General features: G+C 28.3%; 1 protein-coding gene across 12 annotated transcripts in view; it reads left to right on the plus strand.

Annotated features, from left to right (window-relative positions):
• LOC119601929 (RNA-binding protein Nova-1) overlaps window positions 1–22,640 on the plus strand; it is a 73,217-nt gene that overhangs the window by 14,316 nt on the left and 36,261 nt on the right. For all 12 annotated transcript variants that reach the window (XM_037953179.1, XM_037953180.1, XM_037953181.1 and 9 more), the window contains exon 2: window positions 1,033–2,120. Coding sequence is in view for 3 of the 12 variants with exons in the window: in XM_037953190.1 (XP_037809118.1) it covers window positions 2,006–2,120 (115 nt within the window). In the remaining 9 variants the exon portion in view is untranslated. The remainder of the gene's footprint in view (window positions 1–1,032; window positions 2,121–22,640) is intronic.

Here is a 22,640-nt window from a genome sequence, read left to right on the forward strand (position 1 = left end):
TAGATGTTAATTGCTTATAGTTTTTGAGTTACAAAAGAAAATCTTTCAAAGATTGATTAATTGAATTAAAAATATTCAAATTATTATTAATTGAAACAATAAATATTATTGTTGAAATGCTACTTTTTATAAAAATTTTGAGGTTATATAATAATAATATTGTCTCCACTAAGTAGGGACTTAAACCAAAACTCAAATAATTTATTATATCTTTATTTTTAGTCAAATTTTATTTCAAAACTTTTTAAAATCATCTCAAAGCAATTCATTTCTCAAGCCTTAAATTGTAAATACATATAAATCTAAAACAACAACGAACTCATATCATATTGATCGTATTAAAAGCTTTTGATGTTGTCACTCATTATCGATGTGATCATATACATATATTAATAAAAGTACGTTAAAACTCTTATTTTCTTTCGCCCGCTCGCTCTCACTTTAAATCTCTTCTAAACTACAAACAAACACCCACCAATCTCAGCCACCAACTTAGCCAAGACACATAATAATTTGTTTTGTCTTAGATAAAATTTTCCAAAAGAAAAAATCATGTTTAAAAAACATCATTTTGTTTAATATAACTAGAAAAAGAAGCCTGTTATTTTTTTAAATAAAAAATTTATTTTAAAATCCGATAAATCTATATATAATTTATATTTTTTAAATAACTACATATACATACGATTTATATACTTATTTTTTTTAATAACCATTATGTATTTTTGTAAATTATTATATTGATGTTTGTTTAATTATTGTGTGTATTTTTATATTGCTGCATTTTTTCTCATAAAATATTTTTTCTTTTTTTCTTTTTTCCATATACTCGTTATACGTATCAAAAAAAAAATTAAAACAAAATTTCAAAAAAATAATCTAATTATTATCGCACCATTCAATATAAAAACAAAAAAAATCTAAAAAAAACATCACCAAAAAAATAATAATTTTCTATAAATATGAAACCACCAAACCACTTTGAAATCAACCAAAATGCCACCCTGCCACCACCATCATCTAAATCTAAAGGACTAAAACCAAAAACGAAATAATTCAAATAAATCAAACAACATTGTAACCAAACATCTAACCGTTGTTGCGTGTTGCATTGCTTACACAGCGAAAGAAATCACCAAAATTACAATAATTAATCTAAGGAAGTCATTAGTGGCATAAGCTGAAGCAAAAAACAAAAAAGAAAAACTCACAATTACTTACCTTTAATACAAAACCAAAAACAGAAAGCAAGAAAGAAAAGAATCATACAAATTAAGCTTGCAAGTCAAAGCTAAAAGGGCAAATGAACGTATAACTACTGCAAGGACTAAAGCAAATCACTTGAAGCTTGATCTTAAAGACGCCAAACGCCTTCAGGATATCAAAATAAAAACCCAAATTAAGCTTTCATAGCATGAATATCAAATTGTAAGCTAAACCAAGAAATAAAAAATAAAAGCTTTAATCACAATAAAAGTAAGGCTACCAGCTCTTTTACTCAGCAAGCGTTTTATAATTGTTGTCTACTCTCTCTCTCTCTCTATAATACAATCATCATTATCCACGTCAAGGATATAAAAACGAATATAACTTTCCCAAAAAAGTTTAAAATATATACATACATATAAAACTAAATAATAAAACTTAGTTGTGTTTTTAATTTTGGTTTTTTTGCTTTTTACGCTCATCATCCCAGAAAAACTGTCTCTATAATATAATTTACCTCCTCTGTATTTCTTTATATTGAGGATCAGCATCTTTCGTCAGAAACCAAATCAAAAATCAAAATAAATCATTGTCAAAATCCGCCAAAAAAAAAAGCTCTCAAATAATCACCAATACCACCACTACCACCACCACCAAACCACCACAAAACACAAATAACATCCAATAAATTAAATTTAAAAAAAAAACCAAATAAATCGACTCAAAGGAAACTTTGTGTTAATAAAAAGTTTTTTTCCGTACTTTGAATAAATAAAAAAAACTCAAAATTCTCATCAAAATGGAAGATGCTAACATGGAAACTTGCCCCAGTCCTGAAATAGGCGACTCTAGAAAAAGACCACTCGATACTGATCCCGAAAATGAACAAACAAAACGCTCACATTTCAGTTCTGGTAAGTTTTTTTTCTTTAACAACAAACAAATTCATTATTCTCTTTATGATTTACATTACTCTTTCTCTCTCTATCTCTCTATATCTCTACTCGTAATCGTTTTCATTTAAGTTTTATTATCATTCTTATCATTCAATCAATCGTTTCAATCATAAATGAAAAGCTCTCTATCTCTCTCGCGCGTTCTCTTTTACATTTTCGTTTATTTTTTCAATAAGTGTTTTTTATTTAACAAAAAAACTCTTTCTCTGTTCATAAATCGTTAAATAATCGTCATTTGTCATTTAAAGCAAATCGTGTGTGTTATCAAGCCAGTGATCATTAAATTAGTGTGTTTATTTTGCTCTTTTTTATTGTTTCTAAAGCATTTAATTCTCTGTTGGCTTTTACGTTATTTTTTAAAATTTAAATAATAAATATTTTTAAAGTGTGCTTACTTTTAGTTTTTAAATACCTTTTTTTATAAATTAAGTTATATTAGTGAATTGTAAAATTCAGTTTGAGAAACTATTTTAATATTTAAATCTTTTTTGTAATAGGTATTAGTTTAGAAACCTGTAAATTATATAAAATTTTTATTAACAAAAGCTAAATTTGTTGGTATAATTTTAATATTATTGATATTTAAATTCTCTCTTCTTAGCCTAGACATAAATTAACATGTTATCTCTTAACATTCTTGGTAGCTAAGACATTAACCTGCTTAAAATATTTAATGCACAGGGGGAATGGAAAATTTAAATTTGTAATTAGTTTTCTACTAGATTAGTCTAGATGTAGACTAGACTAGACTATAGACTAGACTATAGACTAGACTATAGACTAGACTATAGACTAGACTATAGACTAGACTATAGACTAGACTATAGACTAGACTATAGACTAGACTATAGACTAGACTATAGACTAGACTATAGACTAGACTATAGACTAGACTATAGACTAGACTATAGACTAGACTATAGACTAGACTATAGACTAGACTATAGACTAGGACTATAGACTAGACTATAGACTAGACTATAGACTAGACTATAGACTAGACTATAGACTAGACTATAGACTAGGACTATAGACTAGACTATAGACTAGACTATAGACTAGACTATAGACTAGACTATAGGACTAGACTATAGACTAGACTATAGACTAGACTATAGACTAGACTATAGACTAGACTATAGACTAGACTAACTATAGACTAGACTATAGACTAGACTATAGACTAGACTATAGACTAGACTATAGACTAGACTATAGACTAGGACTATAGACTAGACTATAGACTATAGACTAGACTATAGACTAGACTATAGACTAGACTATAGACTAGACTATAGACTAGACTATAGACTAGACTATAGACTAGACTATAGACTAGACTATAGACTAGACTATAGACTAGACTATAGACTAGACTATAGACTAGACTATAGACTAGACTATAGACTAGACTATAGACTAGACTATAGACTAGACTATAGACTAGACTATAGACTAGACTATAGACTAGACTATAGACTAGACTATAGACTAGACTATAGACTAGACTATAGACTAGACTATAGACTAGACTATAGACTAGACTATAGACTAGACTATAGACTAGACTATAGACTAGACTATAGACTAGACTATAGACTAGACTATAGACTAGACTATAGACTAGACTATAGACTAGACTATAGACTAGACTATAGACTAGACTATAGACTAGACTATAGACTAGACTATAGACTAGACTATAGACTAGACTATAGACTAGACTATAGACTAGACTATAGACTAGACTATAGACTAGACTATAGACTAGACTATAGACTAGACTATAGACTAGACTATAGACTAGACTATAGACTAGACTATAGACTAGACTATAGACTAGACTATAGACTAGACTATAGACTAGACTATAGACTAGACTATAGACTAGACTATAGACTAGACTATAGACTAGACTATAGACTAGACTATAGACTAGACTATAGACTAGACTATAGACTAGACTATAGACTAGACTATAGACTAGACTATAGACTAGACTATAGACTAGACTATAGACTAGACTATAGACTAGACTATAGACTAGACTATAGACTAGACTATAGACTAGACTATAGACTAGACTATAGACTAGACTATAGACTAGACTATAGACTAGACTATAGACTAGACTATAGACTAGACTATAGACTAGACTATAGACTAGACTATAGACTAGACTATAGACTAGACTATAGACTAGACTATAGACTAGACTATAGACTAGACTATAGACTAGACTATAGACTAGACTATAGACTAGACTATAGACTAGACTATAGACTAGACTATAGACTAGACTATAGACTAGACTATAGACTAGACTATAGACTAGACTATAGACTAGACTATAGACTAGACTATAGACTAGACTATAGACTAGACTATAGATTAGACTATAGACTAGACTATAGACTAGACTATAGACTAGACTATAGACTAGACTATAGACTAGACTATAGGCTAGACTATAGACTAGACTATAGACTAGACTATAGGCTAGACTATAGACTAGACTATAGACTAGACTATAGACTAGACTATAGACTAGACTATAGACTAGACTATAGACATTTTGAAATGGTACTAATTTAGAGTGTAGTATATACTATAGACTAGACTATAGACATTTTGAAATGGTACTAATTTAGAGTGTAGTATATACTAGAGTATACACTACTCTATAGACAAGAGTATACACTAGTCTATGGACTAGAGTATACACTAGTCTATAGACTACACTATACACAGGTCTATAAACTAGATTATAGTTTAGCCTCTAGACTAGACTATAGACAAAAAATAAATTTAATACTCTGAAAAAAGTACTCTTAAAATATCTTTCTTATAAAAAAGTACTTTATTTGAAAAGTACATTTTCCAGAGTTTTAAATTTGAAATTAATATTAAAAAAAAGGTAAAAAGTACTTTTGTACCAAAAATTAAATTCAAAACGAAACACTTTGTTTTATATGAGCAAAAAAATTTTTTTATATACAAAATTTTTTGCATTATAAAGTAAAAAAGTACCAAAAAGAAATGTTTGTTTTCAATATCGAAAAAAGCAACATCATTTGTCTGATTTAAACCATTTACATTGACCACAATTTAAAATTCTTAGCAAAATCATCTGGCACTCTAAAAACTTTTTGTACAACAAATTGAAATGCTGTGACCAAAAGATGTAGTACTAGAATGCATTTGCCTCCAACAAGCCTCCATCAAATATTTCAATATTTAAAATAAATTTATGACTAAGAAGAAGGCAAAGGGGGGGTGGTTATAGAGGATTTTTGTCATAAAAATGACAAGTGGTGTTTTAAATGTTATGATGACTATGTGACTATTTTTCAAATTCAAATCCATACACACACACACGCACATACTTTTACATTTGTGCTCATAAGCATACAGTTGCAAACCAATACCAATTACCTCATTCTTCCATACATTTGCAGCAGCTGTTGTTGTAATTTTTGTGCCTATTGCATTTAAAAACATTTATAGTTGGATGCTGCTGCTGCTGTTGTTGCATTTTGGGGGGCATACAAAACTATAGTGGCACTTAAAAATTGAAGGACTTTTATTCCAATTTAGTTGTGTATTATTTTCTCTTGTTGTTGTTGTTGTTTTAGCTTGCAATAGCCACAATGACCCATTTACCCTTTTTGTGTGAGTATCTGTGTGAGTTTATGCTGAATTACCATACTTATTGTAAAGTGATAACCCCAAACAACACAAAACTACTAATTTTCTAAAGCTTTGTGTGTGTGTGAATCTGTAAGTGTTGCTGCATATGTAGCTGAGTTAGTCCTAATCTGCCGTTATTGTAAAAAACCCATACAATAGTAAAAAAAATCTACATTATTTGGGTTGCTTTTACAAGCTCCTCTTCTTAGTGTGCGTTTGCTACTATTTTTTTATAATTTTTCTTTTTTACTATTTTGGTCGGTCATATTTTTCCATTATGTATAATCATCCATCTATTTTGAAATTGTTTTCTGACCTCCTTCTCTGTTCTTCATCTTTGATAGTTTTATTTTTATTTTTTTTATTTTCTCATTTTGAAAAACTAGGGGAAAAAATGCTAGTTAAAATAGAAGGTTTTGAGGTTAAGAAGACTTGTGTATGTGTGTTTTATTTTTTTATTATTTTTATTTGTTCTTCTTTTGGGGTTTGAAAATGTATTATTACTTGTATGTTTTTATTCTTGTTGTTGTTTTGTTTTCTTTAAGAGTAAAATGTGTAAAGAAAAAGTTTAGTTAATCAAGGTTGTTTTTACTAAAGACCCATTTAATTAGATGGGTTGCTTGAATATAGAAGAAAAAAAGTTTTGAAAATTAAGGAAAATTAAAAGAATAAAATAAAATTAAATTGTTTGTGTTTTTTATAACTAAAGGAAAAAATAATAATAGTTAAAAAAGCAACAAAAGGAGTAAATACAATAGTATTAAAAAAAGTACTTTTTAGAAAATGTTTATAAGTAAAAGAAGTTTCAAAAGTTTTGGGAATAAAATTGTAACTCAGTACTTTTCTAAAAGTGCTAAAATAGCTACCAAATGTTTAAAGTTAAAAAAAATTAAAAAAGGTACTAAAATTATGTTTTTTTAAAAAAGTACTAACATGGTACTTTTTCAAAATATTACAAATAATAAGAAAACTACATTTTTTTTAAGAGTTGTAATAATGAGTAAAATTTTTTAAAAATATAAATAAAGTTTTGCAAACTAAAATCTTGCAAAAAGTACTTTAGTATCAAAATAGTACTTTTTTAAGTATGGAAAAAAAGACCCTCAACTTTTCTAAATCTTTTATGGTGAAACATAAACATGGTACATTGTACATAGCATTAGGATTTTTTTCAATAAAATAGTACCTTTTCATAAGTACAAATAATTTAGTTCAAAAAATACGTTAGTACCAAAAAGGTATTTTTTAAAATTAGAAAAACAGTAGCAGTAGCAAACTGTTTAAGGGTAGACAAACCTTAAATAGAACTTATTTTTTTTTTTTAAGAAAGTACTAAAAAAGTACTCTTTTGCCACTTAGTACCTTTTTACTTAAACTTCTATATTTGTCTTTCCTAAGTAATTAAGAAAATTTTAATAATTGACATTAATTTCAGAAAATCCCAGCTTATTTCCATATAATTCTGATGATTCTAAATTAACAAAAAAACCGCAAAAAATTCATAAAAAAGTAAATTTTTATTAAAGTTTTGTTTTTATATTCCTAAGAAATTTACAACAAAAATTCTAAAAAAATATATATAGTAATAACATTGAGTTACCGGTTTGTTTTTATGATTAACATGATATTTAGTATTTGTTTTTATTCTACAAAATGTAAGGCCAATTTTACAAGTTTTAATTTTTCAAATCAATAATATTTTTACATAACTTCAGTTAGACAACAGACTGTCTTTTCAACTAATAATTGCTGTTCAATGTTAAATAAATATTCTATCTACCGATTCCACAGTGGGGCAGAATGGAAATTTTTTGGAAATAAATCTGGCATTTCTAAACGGCTGATCCGATCGGGATAAAATTTGGCGTGAGCGTAGCCAAGGAGTATTCGAGTTTAAGTTTTGAAGATGAACCCTGCAGATGCCCCAGGGACGGCGCTGTGGCGGCTCAAAGTAGGGTACCTACGACATGTAAAATTTTTAAACTCGTGCCATTTTTTTGTTTTTCACCCAAATACAAAGATTTTTATATTTTGTGAAAGCGCTCGACGAGATCTTGAAAAAACATGCTTGGACATACTACTTATTTCTTATAATATCCGAGTTATAGGCATTTAAAAATTTAGTGATACAAAATTTACCATACCTTGGTCCGCCTTTTTTTGAATACCGGGCGTAATTTTGGACCAAATGGACTCAATTTTTTCTTGTTAGTTAGACAACAAAATTTCCAATAATATACAAAAAATTCCAGATCAATATTGTTTACAGATCCAAAAATATACGTTTTTTAATTTAAAAATTCAAAAATTTTTAGATTTTTGGCGTTTTTTTGCCAAAAATGTGTCTTAACTCTTTTATTAATAAAATAAAATTTTTATTAAGAACATATAACAATTTTATAGTTTTCTAAAAGGTATCTTTACGCAGAACGCTTTGGCGTAAAAAACTTGTCCTATTTTTTGAAAATGTTGCCACTGCGTCCTTCCGAATATGACCTATTTTTTATCAAAACTTCAACTTTGGGCGACATGTTCTAAAATCCCAAAGCTGGGATCAGAAAACTGAAAGCAGTTTTGGAAACCTCAATATGTTTTCTATTTACTCCAAAAGTATTTTCCCAGCCCTGAAAGAAATGTGGACCCTATGGGCAAAAAAGTAAAAAATCCCATTTTTGGGATTTTCATTCCTATTTTTGGGAATTGCGGGATGCCCTTTGACCTTTTCAATTTTTTTTTTTGCATATTCTTATTTGAAATGACAAATTTAACAAGCGTTGAAAATTTCATTGAGTTTTGTTCATAAATAAAGATTTTGTCATATATTACATATTTGTTTAATTTCTAAAACTATGATTTATATCAAAATTTTAATAGGACCGCAGATAGCTACAACAATTTAGTCCATATTTATCCCTTAATATCATTTTTTAGTTAGATATGGAAATTCTCGACCCTTTACAAAAAATTTCAAGCCAATATCTCAATTACATTCAAAAATATGTTCATTTAAACCTGTGTCCTTTAATTTCATCTTTTTCATATTTTAGTATTAAGTATGACAGAACATACATTTGGTGTTGAATAAAATATTTGGACAATTTTTAAAAATTATTTAGTTAATTATTTTATTATAATATTGTATATAAAATAAAAAAAATTATAATTTTATTATGAGCCACGCACAACAACACCTAAATCACCCCACACAAATTACCTTTCCCGCCCACCGAAATATAAAACACAATTAAATTTTAGTATAATAGCTTTTTTTATTTGAACTGTTTATCTTAAACATAATACAATTAATTCTTACAACCTACTTATATAGTTAATTCCTAACACTACTTATTTTCTATAAAATAATCTGTCATATCGGTATACATATCCAGAAGGTAATATAAGTCCTTTAAATCTTCCTTGTTTTGAGATGATAGAGTTTCATAACAAATCCATCTTTTTCGCATAGTTGAAAGAACAGGATCAGAAGATAGAAGTAAACTATTAAAAATATCTTCATTCTGTGATTGCCTGGAGCATTTTCTTGAGCTGAATAGTTGAACATGCTTAAAATCTCGATTCCTCGCTTCCTGGGCTTCTTCTGTTAACTCTCCAAGTGGAAGAATATTCGATTCAATTATTATTTGACCATGACACAATACTTTGTGTACTGTTGGTGTTAGTTCCCTCCATGGATACAGAGATACAAGTAATTTAGAAATTTCAGATGTGTATTCCCCAAATCGATTTTCATTAATTTTATGTTTACTATTCAGTGCCATTAAAATAGTTTTAACTCTTCGAAGCAACTCCTTGTCGATTCCAGTTATTTTTGAAGTAATTTCAAAATCACGAAAAAACCTTCTCGACGTATTACCGTCATTTGTACTACCGCAACTTGAAAGTGGTTTGTCGATGTTTAATCCCATCTGAACTTTAAATTCTTCTTGGATTCTGCTTTTTTCCGCAGCTCTCAGTTCTTTCAATTCTTCATTATTTTTTGTTGATTTAGTAGGATAGTTTGTTTTTTTTTTCCTGGATCGCCTTGTATGATGGTAATATATTGTGTCCTTTTTCATGCAGAGCTTTCCTTAATATTTGGTACTTATTTCGACTGAGACCCAGTTCCAACATAAGCGCTATTGCTTCCTCTTCAGTAAAATTTGATTATGATGTTGGAGTTGGTATACTTTCCACAATTCGCTTAAGTCGTTTTGGTGATGCATTAGGAAGAATAGTTGCAATATGTACGACATCCATATGTTGGTTTTCCTTTTTCAGCATTTCGTTAAATGTATCAGCAATTTCCTCATTTGAGATTGAAAAAAGTTTTTGTGTGACCCTCTTTTTTTTAACTTGAACATAAGTCTTCGTATGACTTGCAAGGCGCTCCTATTGATGTGTTGTAAGTTGAGATTTCCGTAGTAGTTTCCATCCAACTACAAAATTTTAATCGAAATTTCTTTTGATTTCCATCCACAGACTTACTTTTTACATCAAAAAGTTTTAAAAAGTTTTCAATTTTTGATATGCCTGTTTTGTCTACTTTTCTACTATATGTAGTTTTTATATAATTTGAAATGTCTTCAATTCTTTCTGGCCCTTTTGAAGATATACTCCATAAAACGGAACACAACTCTTCGTACTTTAATGTAATCTTCATTGTAGATTTATTAAATATGGTACTTAAAATCTGAGAAGTTTACTTATATACCAATTCTTGTCATTTCCGATACAGGTATTCCAAAGTAAAAAATTACGAATTGTCTACCTATTAACATTTAGGACTATATTACTATAACCTGTAATTCAGTCATTGATATTTCTTATTAGTGAATGAATCGAAATTATCATTACCTGTATATTTTTACCTACATGATCATAAACGAAACAGAACGAATTGATCTGTCGAAAAAATTTAGGTAAAAAATAGTTATAAATTTTTGAAAATTTAAGCATAATAGGACCTTTCAATTATAAGGATAAGCAAACAAATAGAAAATAGGTAAATATAAGATTTAAATATGTGCTGTCATACTTAATACTAAAATATGAAAAAGATGAAATTAAAGGACACAGGTTTAAATGAACATATTATTGAATGTAATTGAGATATTGGCTTGAAATTTTTTGTAAAGGGTCGAGAATTTCCATATCTAACTAAAAAATGATATTAAGGGATAAATATGGACTAAATTGTTGTAGCTATCTGCGGTCCTATTAAAATTTTGATATAAATCATAGTTTTAGAAATTAAACAAATATGTAATATATGACAAAATCTTTATTTATGAACAAAACTCAATGAAATTTTCAACGCTTGTTAAATTTGTCATTTCAAATAAGAATATGCAAAAAAAAAAATTGAAAAGGTCAAAGGGCATCCCGCAATTCCCAAAAATAGGAATGAAAATCCCAAAAATGGGATTTTTTACTTTTTTGCCCATAGGGTCCACATTTCTTTCAGGGCTGGGAAAATACTTTTGGAGTAAATAGAAAACATATTGAGGTTTCCAAAACTGCTTTCAGTTTTCTGATCCCAGCTTTGGGATTTTAGAACATGTCGCCCAAAGTTGAAGTTTTGATAAAAAATAGGTCATATTCGGAAGGACGCAGTGGCAACATTTTCAAAAAATAGGACAAGTTTTTTACGCCAAAGCGTTCTGCGTAAAGATACCTTTTAGAAAACTATAAAATTGTTATATGTTCTTAATAAAAATTTTATTTTATTAATAAAAGAGTTAAGACACATTTTTGGCAAAAAAACGCCAAAAATCTAAAAATTTTTTAATTTTTAAATTAAAAAACGTATATTTTTGGATCTGTAAACAATATTGATCTGGAATTTTTTGTATATTATTGGAAATTTTGTTGTCTAACTAACAAGAAAAAATTGAGTCCATTTGGTCCAAAATTACGCCCGGTATTCAAAAAAAGGCGGACCAAGGTATGGTAAATTTTGTATCACTAAATTTTTAAATGCCTATAACTCGGATATTATAAGAGATAAGTAGTATGTCCAAGCATGTTTTTTCAAGATCTCGTCGAGCGCTTTCACAAAATATAAAAATCTTTGTATTTGGGTGAAAAACAAAAAAATGGCACGAGTTTAAAAATTTTACATGTCGTAGGTACCCTACTTTGAGCCGCCACAGCGCCGTCCCTGGGGCATCTGCAGGGTTCATCTTCAAAACTTAAACTCGAATACTCCTTGGCTACGCTCACGCCAAATTTTATCCCGATCGGATCAGCCGTTTAGAAATGCCAGATTTATTTCCAAAAAATTTCCATTCTGCCCCACTGTGGATTCGTGATTATTAAGAAAAAAAACAATAATAAATTAACGAGTTTATATCAATTAAGGCAAAATTTATAGAGGGGTTCTAAGTGGGTATATGTATATTTGAGAGTACAAGTAAATAAAAAATATATTAAAAATATGAAATCAGCAAAAAAAAGTTATTAAATGATGCAACTTAGATTTTTATACGATTTAATCGTTTGGAACAGAATTTGCACCTTAAACTAAATTTAAAATGAAAAAAAAAGTATATGAAAAATTATATATAATTTTATATATAAAAATATAACTTGTATTAGTCTTTATAATTATTCCAAATGAGATAGATGACATATTTTGTGTTTAGTTAGAAATTATATATAAAATTGAAATGATATCATCAGGTGTGATAAATAAACTAATATAACGTTTTTGAAAAAGTTAAAATAAATCTTTTAAATAAAAAAAAATATTTTATTACAGAAAAGTTCTAAAATCTAACACTTTTAGCACGAAAACTTTTTTATAAAAGACAACATCTTTTCAAATGCTATTCTAGTTCACTAACTAGTTCTGTTCTAGTTCAGTTCTGGTTCAGTTCTAGTTCAGTTCTAGTTCAGTTCTCGTTCAGTTTAGTTCAGTTCTAGTTCAGTTCTGTAGTTCTAGTTCAGTTCTAGTTCTAGGTTCTAGTTCAGTTCTAGTTCAGTTCTAGTTCAGTTCTAGTTCAGTTCTAGTTCAGTTCTAGTTCAGTTCTAGTTCAGTTCTAGTTCAGTTCTAGTTCAGTTCTAGTTCAGTTCTAGTTCAGTTCTAGTTCAGTTCTAGTTCAGTTCTAGTTCAGTTCTAGTTCAGTTCTAGTTCAGTTCTAGTTCAGTTCTAGTTCAGTTCTAGTTCAGTTCTAGTTCAGTTCTAGTTCAGTTCTAGTTCAGTTCTAGTTCAGTTCTAGTTCAGTTCTAGTTCAGTTCTAGTTCAGTTCTAGTTCAGTTCTAGTTCAGTTCTAGTTCAGTTCTAGTTCAGTTCTAGTTCAGTTCTAGTTCAGTTCTAGTTCAGTTCTAGTTCAGTTCTAGTTCAGTTCTAGTTCAGTTCTAGTTCAGTTCTAGTTCAGTTCTAGTTCAGTTCTAGTTCAGTTCTAGTTCAGTTCTAGTTCAGTTCTAGTTCTGTTCTAGTTCTGTTCTAGGTCTGTTCTAGTTCTGTTCTGTTCTAGTTCTGTTCTAGTTCTGTTCTAGTTCTGTTCTAGTTCTGTTCTATTTCTCTCTGTTCGCTATGTTTTAAAGGACTCCTAAACGTATGATTATTAAAGAATTTTCCAAAGTAAACATACGCCTTGAAGGACGTCATTTATTTACTTTCTTTTCTGATAATAAATTCAAATAAACAACTATGTAAATAATTATTCAAATAAAAAGAAAATTAGACATATTGGTAACTTATTCAAAATAAAACAAGATAACAAATCTTTAAAATCAGATAACATATTTAAATAAAAATAAAACTTATAAATAATTCAAAAAATATGAATATAAAGGAATTTATTTTAGAAAAAAAAAAATGAAATCGAAAATGTCAAAGTGAAACTAAACCGTGAAGAAAACAAGCAGATTGTCACAATCAGACAAAAAATTATGACAAAGAGACAAGAAATAACTGACAACATCCGCCATAATGAAAAAATTCAATAAATTCCAAAATCAAATTTAAAATTTAAATAAAAAAAAAAAAAACAAACAAACCAACATATGTTTGTGTGGAAATTATTTAATAATAAACAACAAATATGCAATCATAATAAAAAAATAATAATATTACTCAAAATAGATGAAATAATTTAAGAAGAAACTCTTCTTTAACATACAAGTTTGTCCAGTTTTTTTCTTGGTTTCTTTTTTACTTTGTGTTTCTCAAAGAGATAAATATATTGAATGAAATCTTAATGCTGCTGTTTATTGTTGTGGTGGTTTTTTGTTGCTATTTTTGTATATGGGTGACACTTGTTTTTTCGTTTCTTTAAAGTTGTTTCTTCTCCTCATGCTCCTTGACAGACAGACAGACAGTCACACTCTCTTGAAAAAACAAGTACAACTCATACTCAAAATTGAGCAGTTTATTTAAAACAAATAAAAATAAACATTAGACAAACACACTTGCAGACACACAGCAGGGAGGCGTAAAAACACACATACATTTGTATATAACTATATACTCTCATATTTTAGAAAAGAAAGAAAAAAAAAAACTTGGTAAACAAGCATTTTGTCAAGGTAAACTCCACAAAAAAGCCAAAGAAATATGTTATAAAAAAACAATAACAATAATAAACAACAACATCAACTCTAATGAAATAATATAAGAAGTCAGACATGTGTTCAATTGTATTTGAGAGTGAGTGAGTGTATAAATCAAATGATTAAATTTATATAAAAATGTGTGTCTCTAGTTTTGTTCGATTTTAAGTGTGATACTGGCAAAAAAACATTAAATTGACGTAATTTTATAATCAAATACAATATTGTTTTTGGGCCATAAATATTGTGCTGTTTTTGTTGTTGTTGTTGAAGTTGTTTGTCAAAATAACAGGTATTTTTTTGTTATTAATTGTAGGAGATTTTTTTTTTTTTTTGTTAAATTAAATTGATTTTATTCAGAATAATTAAGTAAAGAACAAACAAGTAATTCTTATAGAATAAGTATGTAAGATATTATTGATTTTTGTTTTGACAATTATATCATGGTTAAAATTAGAAAGATTTTTTTGAAAATGTCTCACAAAAGTAGATACTTAAGGCAAAATATATTTTTTCTTAAACAAAAAAAACCTTTTGTAGTTTGTCATTTAAGTTAATGAATATTACAAAAATAACAAATTTATTCGCAATGAACTTTTTAATTGTAAAAAATAAATTAATAAATATTTCTCAAGATTGCATAATTTTAGGAGCATAAAAATTAAAAACATATTGACATATTAATAGGCGTTTCAATACATACTGTTCAAGTTTATCAGTTCAAGTACTGTTCTAGTTCTGTTCTAGTTCTGTTCTAGTTCTGTTCTAGTTCTGTTCTAGTTCTGTTCTAGTTCTGTTCTAGTTCTGTTCTAGTTCTGTTCTAGTTCTGTTCTAGTTCTGTTCTAGTTCTGTTCTAGTTCTGTTCTAGTTCTGTTCTAGTTCTGTTCTAGTTCTGTTCTAGTTCTGTTCTAGTTCTGTTCTAGTTCTGTTCTAGTTCTGTTCTAGTTCTGTTCTAGTTCTGTTCTAGTTCTGTTCTAGTTCTGTTCTAGTTCTGTTCTAGTTCTGTTCTAGTTCTGTTCTAGTTCTGTTCTAGTTCTGTTCTAGTTCTGTTCTAGTTCTGTTCTAGTTCTGTTCTAGTTCTGTTCTAGTTCTGTTCTAGTTCTGTTCTAGTTCTGTTCTAGTTCTGTTCTAGTTCTGTTCTAGTTCTGTTCTAGTTCTGTTCTAGTTCTGTTCTAGTTCTGTTCTAGTTCTGTTCTAGTTCTGTTCTAGTTCTGTTCTAGTTCTGTTCTAGTTCTGTTCTAGTTCTGTTCTAGTTCTGTTCTAGTTCTGTTCTAGTTCTGTTCTAGTTCTGTTCTAGTTCTGTTCTAGTTCTGTTCTAGTTCTGTTCTAGTTCTGTTCTAGTTCTGTTCCAGTTCTGTTCCAGTTCTGTTCTAGTTCTGTTCTACCAGGAAACTTTGCATAATTTTAGGCGCTTAAAAATACCAAATGTTAAAGGCTTTGTATCAATACGTTAACCACAACAGCATATTGTAAAAATAAAATATTTAATCATATTGTAGTGTTAATTAAAAAAATATGTTTTCTTAAAAAACATTTAATTAAAAAAACTTTTCACATGTTTTCTACAAACAATTATTAAATTTGTTTTTCAACTCAGTATACTAGTTGTTTTTTTTTTCGGATAATTACTAGTAAAGCGTTGAATTACATGAAAGAAAACAATAAAGAATAAATGCTGTTAGAAATTACCTTAAACGGCAAAAAAAAAATATAATTATAAAATTACAAAAATTCCTTTTTTGTTTTCTATGTTACTAAAGCTATGCAAAAGAAATAAGACCTCTGCTAAGCTTAGCTGGGAATAAGGAAGAAAAACAACACAATATTTAAAGAAAAAGTAGAAGTAATCGGAGTTAGTATAAAGATATGAACATTTCATAAATACTTAAAACTTGGGAAACGTTATGTAAAAAAATTCAAACTATATATACTCGTATATATAAATGAATAAAAAGAACTATATACTATTTTGACTAGTAAGTACTAGCAGTAGCAGTTGAACAACTAGTGAGTGTATGATTACTGCAACGTGACCTAAATTGATATGGAGCCAAAATAATTTATACGTAGAAACGAAACGAGACGACCTAAATTGTAATAAAGAAAAGTATAACTACAGCTACAACAACAATTATAATCAAAAACTATAATATCAAAAAATCACAAAAAACAAAAACTAGCAGCAGAGAACATTGAAAACAATTTTATTTTAAATGTGTATATATATTTTTTTTTTTTTTTTCAAAAAAAGTAGTTATAAACAAGTGAAATAAAAAATAAAACTAATATTTATTAAACATGTTATCAGTTAATTTAAAGAAAAGATGTAAATAAATAACACAACAGCTGAAATTTATTAAAGAAGAAAAAAATTTTAAAGTTTGGAAATAGTTTAAAGTTTTCACAATGTGTTGAGAGAAAATTTGTAAACAATAAAGTTTTGGCATTACGTAGAGGTCTTCTTTAAAATTTATTTTTTTTTTGAATAATATTTTACTACTTCCGTTTCTAATTTATTCTTTTTATTGTATTTTTGTTGAGCATAACAATTCGTTATACATTTTGTAATTAGTTACAAGAAAGAAAGTATGACAGACTTTTAGGCGCCTAGAATAAATACAAAAGTATTCACATATGTATTATTTTTTAAGGAATAATAGATAAAAGGTGTTATAAAACTCCAATGTACAATGTTTTTTCAAACAATATATTGTCGATATAAAACTGTTGCCTACTTTTAGGTTATCAAAAAGTTAAGAATAATTTGAGGTGCTGTAAAACGACTGATACAAATTTTAAATCAACTTTATTAAGCAGTTATGCATAAACATAACATAAACGTAAACAAATGAAATTAAAACAAAATATTGCCTACTTTTAGTTAACTTTTTCAAATACCCAAACAAAGCTTGTTAAACAAATATTGCCGTTAAAAGCTTTTAAAGGTTTTGCATTAGTATTTGCATCGTTAAAACGCCAACATTAAGAGTCAATTAAGGATTATAGCATACTTTTGGGGCATTTAAGATTAATTAAAATAAACTAGTCTTAAAATAAAATAATAACATAAAATTTTTAACAGAGAAGTATTGCATACTTTTAGTTTACTTATTTAAAGACTCAAGCAAAGCTTCTTCTAACAAATATTGTCGTAAAAGGCAATTAAAGCTTTTGCATAGTTAATTGCAAAATTATGAGTCAAATTAAGCATTGTAGCATACTTTTGGGCTTTTATGATTAGTTAAATTAATAGTCGTAAAAAGTCGAAACCTAGAGACATAGGTAAACTTTTATAAAGCTTTTATTAAGCTGGCCTCAGAGTTTATTCATTCGAGCTATCGAGACCTAAGGTCTCGGCTTAAAGACACCTTTATTTATAAAATTTGTTAAGACATCTAAAAGACCAATCTCTCCACTTTAAAATAAAGGTTTAATCTCTTTTATATCTTGTTTTTTTTTTTTTCTTCAAGATATTTTAACCTTAAGTTTGAAATTATATAAAATTTCATTTAACAATTAATATTAACATGAAAAGCTTTCAGCTTTCTGTCTGCTGTTTACTTAAAAACTCCCAACTTATATTTAATATTTACAAGTATGTGTCATCATCACCTTTTACATTATCTTTCTTTTAATTAATTTGTCCTTTTTTTGGTTTTGCTGAAAAAAAAAATGTATTTACAGCAAAAGGCTTGTATGTAAATTTTTTCCATAGGATTTACACAAGTCTATACAAATAATCCTCATCAAGCTTATACTATACTTAAATATAAAGCATCTACATTTTTTTGTAACTCAAGGACATATTGCTGCAGCTTGTGGGGCACGCACGCACTAACCAAAATAGAAAAAAATTAACAAAAAAAATCTGTGCTGATTTTACTTCCCCTTTGTGTACGAAATAGTTATATATACATATCTTAAAATAGAGAGTGTGGGTATGAATATATGTATATGTGTGTGTGTGTCAGTTTTTATTTTGGCGTTTTTTGGTCAAGTGCTGGTGTCACATGTTTATGCTGTTTTCAGTATTTTTGCCTGCAACAATATTTCGCAAATACAAATACAAAAAAAGCAACAAAATTTAAAAATTCTTTGCTGCCAGCCAAAGAACAATTAAAATCTCTATTTCTAGTTGTTCCCATATGGCAAGTATACAAATCTATGACAATTTTAAAGCTCACTCTCTCTTTTTGGCTGTTTTCCTATGCCATATTATAAACAGGGTTACATTTTGTGTGATAGTGAAAAATGCGCAGGACATTGAAATTGAAACACTCACTAGATGAGAGCTCTCGTGTTTATATTAAAGAGTCTCTCATGTTGACTAAAAAATGGGGAGATTAAGAAAATTGCAGCTCTTACGTAGTTGTTTAGCCTGGCAGCAGCAGCAGTATTGTTGTAAAAAAAAAGCAAAATCTACTACAACAATAAAATCCGAAACTTAAAATCTAGGTCAATTGCGTTGTTGCCTTATGCTTTTGCTGCGTTGTGTGTTGTGTGCTATGAATACATACACACAATATGTGGCATACAACAAACAAACAAATAAACTACTTGCAACATACATACACAAATCAAGAAAAAGTTTACTTGTATGTATCTATCTGTGTGTGTGTGAATTTACAACACTTTACATTCATACAAATAGAAATAAACATACACTCACACACCGTCACAATTTTTTGTCATGAAAAATAGCTTGACATTATTGGAACAAACTATTCATATACATGGCTACAACATGCTACTAACAGATTTAAGTCTATTGATATACATATATATGTATGTAGAAAGATTTATGTACAAGTATCTATGAAGTATGTATCTTTCGCTGTGTAGGTATTTTTTTGTTAGTTTATATGCAAGAGTTTTTATAGGCCTCAATGAATGAATGTCAACCTAAAAAAGCATTTTTTTTCATCATCTTCTATTTGTTGCTGTTGTTGTTGGATTTTTATTGCTGTATCAACTTAAATATTGATGACCACCTCGATGCCAATAGATTTTTTTGTTGTTTGTTTGTTTGTTTTTAGCCAAAAAATAAACAAAAAGAAAAAATCTATAAACCAGCAAAAATAAATATTCTTTAATTCAATAAAAGTGAATTATGTGATTTAAAGTTTTTCCTATTTTCTTTATTTCGTCAAGGAAGTAAATGTTTGTGTTAGTTTTAAAGCTTTTGCTTTGCATCTTTATTTAAAGCTTTTGTTTTTCTTTTCGTCTGCTCTGTTGTAGCTGTAGAAGGAAGTGTTTTCTTATAGAATTTGTAGTGTTAAGAAAAATAAACAGATGCCAATATACCCACATTTAGTTGTTAGGGGAAAATTTTAATTAATTAAATTTGTTTGCTAATACATTTAACAATTTGTTGAGTGAATTAAGGAAGTATTTTTTTAAAAATATATTTTTTGTTTGGGAAATTTTTTTTTAAATAAGAAAGTTTTTTCTTTTAACTAAAAATTTAAATTGATTTAAATTTTTCAAAAATCTGTATAAATAGAAAATTTAATTAAAAATTCTCTGTAAATTAAGAATTTTTTAAAATGTTGTAAACAGTAAACTTTAACAAAATGTTTCCTTAAATAAAGAATTTTATTTTAGTCTAGACTATAGACTAGACTATAGACTAGACTATAGACTAGATTATAGACTAGACTATAGACAAGACTATAGACTAGACCATAGACTAGACCATAGACTAGACTATAGACCAGACTATAGACTAGACTATAGACTAGACAATAGACTAGACTATAGATTAGACTATAGACTAGACAATAGACTAGACTATAGATTAGACTATAGACTAGACTATAGACTAGACTATAGACTATACTATAGACTAGACTATAGACTAGACTATAGACTAGACTATAGACTAGACTATAGACTAGACTATAGACTAGACTATAGACTAGACTATAGACTAGACTATAGACTAGACTATAGACTAGACTATAGACTAGACTATAGACTAGACTATAGACTAGACTATAGACTAGACTATAGACTAGACTATAGACTAGACTAGACTATAGACTAGACTATAGACTAGACTATAGACTAGACTATAGACTAGACTATAGACTAGACTATAGACTAGACTATAGACTAGACTATAGACTAGACTATAGACTAGACTATAGACTAGACTATAGACTAGACTATAGACTAGACTATAGACTAGACTATAGACTAGACTATAGACTAGACTATAGACTAGACTATAGACTAGACTATAGACTAGACTATAGACTAGACTATAGACTAGACTATAGACTAGACTATAGACTAGACTATAGACTAGACTATAGACTAGACTATAGACTAGACTATAGACTAGACTATAGACTAGACTATAGACTAGACTATAGACTAGACTATAGACTAGACTATAGACTAGACTATAGACTAGACTATAGACTAGACTATAGACTAGACTATAGACTAGACTATAGACTAGACTATAGACTAGACTATAGACTAGACTATAGACTAGACTATAGACTAGACTATAGACTAGACTATAGACTAGACTATAGACTAGACTATAGACTAGACTATAGACTAGACTATAGACTAGACTATAGACTAGACTATAGACTAGACTATAGACTAGACTATAGACTAGACTATAGACTAGACTATAGACTAGACTATAGACTAGACTATAGACTAGACTATAGACTAGACTATAGACTAGACTATAGACTAGACTATAGACTAGACTATAGACTAGACTATAGACTAGACTATAGACTAGACTATAGACTAGACTATAGACTAGACTATAGACTAGACTATAGACTAGACTATAGACTAGACTATAGACTAGACTATAGACTAGACTATAGACTAGACTATAGACTAGACTATAGACTAGACTATAGACTAGACTATAGACTAGACTATAGACTAGACTATAGACTAGACTATAGACTAGACTAGACTAGACTATAGACTAGACTATAGACTAGACTATAGACTAGACTATAGACTAGACTATAGACTAGACTATAGACTAGACTATAGACTAGACTATAGACTAGACTATAGACTAGACTATAGACTAGACTATAGACTAGACTATAGACTAGACTATAGACTAGACTATAGACTAGACTATAGACTAGACTATAGACTAGACTATAGACTAGACTAGACTAGACTATAGACTAGACTATAGACTAGACTATAGACTAGACTATAGACTAGACTATAGACTAGACTATAGACTAGACTATAGACTAGACTATAGACTAGACTATAGACTAGACTATAGACTAGACTATAGACTAGACTATAGACTAGACTATAGACTAGACTATAGACTAGACTATAGACTAGACTATAGACTAGACTATAGACTAGACTATAGACTAGACTATAGACTAGACTATAGACTAGACTATAGACTAGACTATAGACTAGACTATAGACTAGACTATAGACTAGACTATAGACTAGACTATAGACTAGACTATAGACTAGCCAAGTTGTTTGTGCTTAAAACAAAACAACTTTTTAACTCATTACTTGTAAGTACTTATGTAAGTAGTTATTTGTAAACGAGCATGACAAGTGGTTAACTCCAATGTCATCATCGTATTGAAAAAATGAATTATAACGCTGATTACTTTTCAATTTTTTTTTGAGAAAATTTTCTACAAATAGAAATTTTATAAAAAAAATCTCTTTAAAATAGAAAATTTCATCTCTATAAATAGAGAGTTTTTTTCGAAAACTTTTTTCTGAATAAAAAAATCATTAAAATTGCATAATTAATTTCACTAAAAAAAAGACCATCACAAAGTTGGCTTTTTTTTATAAAAAAAGTTTATGTAAATCTATCTATTAAAATAATAAAATTTAAATATTTTAAAACCCCCCAAAAAAAATTTTAGACATAAAACGTTAAAATAAAACTTTTAACTATAAAATATGCATATGTAAAAGTAGCGGTGTAAAACTATTCAAACTTAAAAATTATGAATATATTAAATATTTTAACAGATATTGGCAAATAATAATTACTTCATCGTCATCATCATATCTCAATATTAGCTGCGTCATTGTCAGCACCAGCACCAGTTAGGCAGCATTATTATCACTTCGTAAAAAACAGAAAAACGCAGTCAGTCACTCACTCACTCATACTCGAAATTTTGTGTCAGAAAAAAATTAAATAAATTAAATATACAAGTTTTTTACAACAATAACTACATATGT

This window comes from Lucilia sericata, unplaced genomic scaffold (assembly GCF_015586225.1).
Source record: "Lucilia sericata isolate MDLA Ls3-8-SP2 unplaced genomic scaffold, ASM1558622v1 Contig000199F_arrow, whole genome shotgun sequence".
Lineage (NCBI taxonomy): Eukaryota > Metazoa > Arthropoda > Insecta > Diptera > Calliphoridae > Lucilia > Lucilia sericata.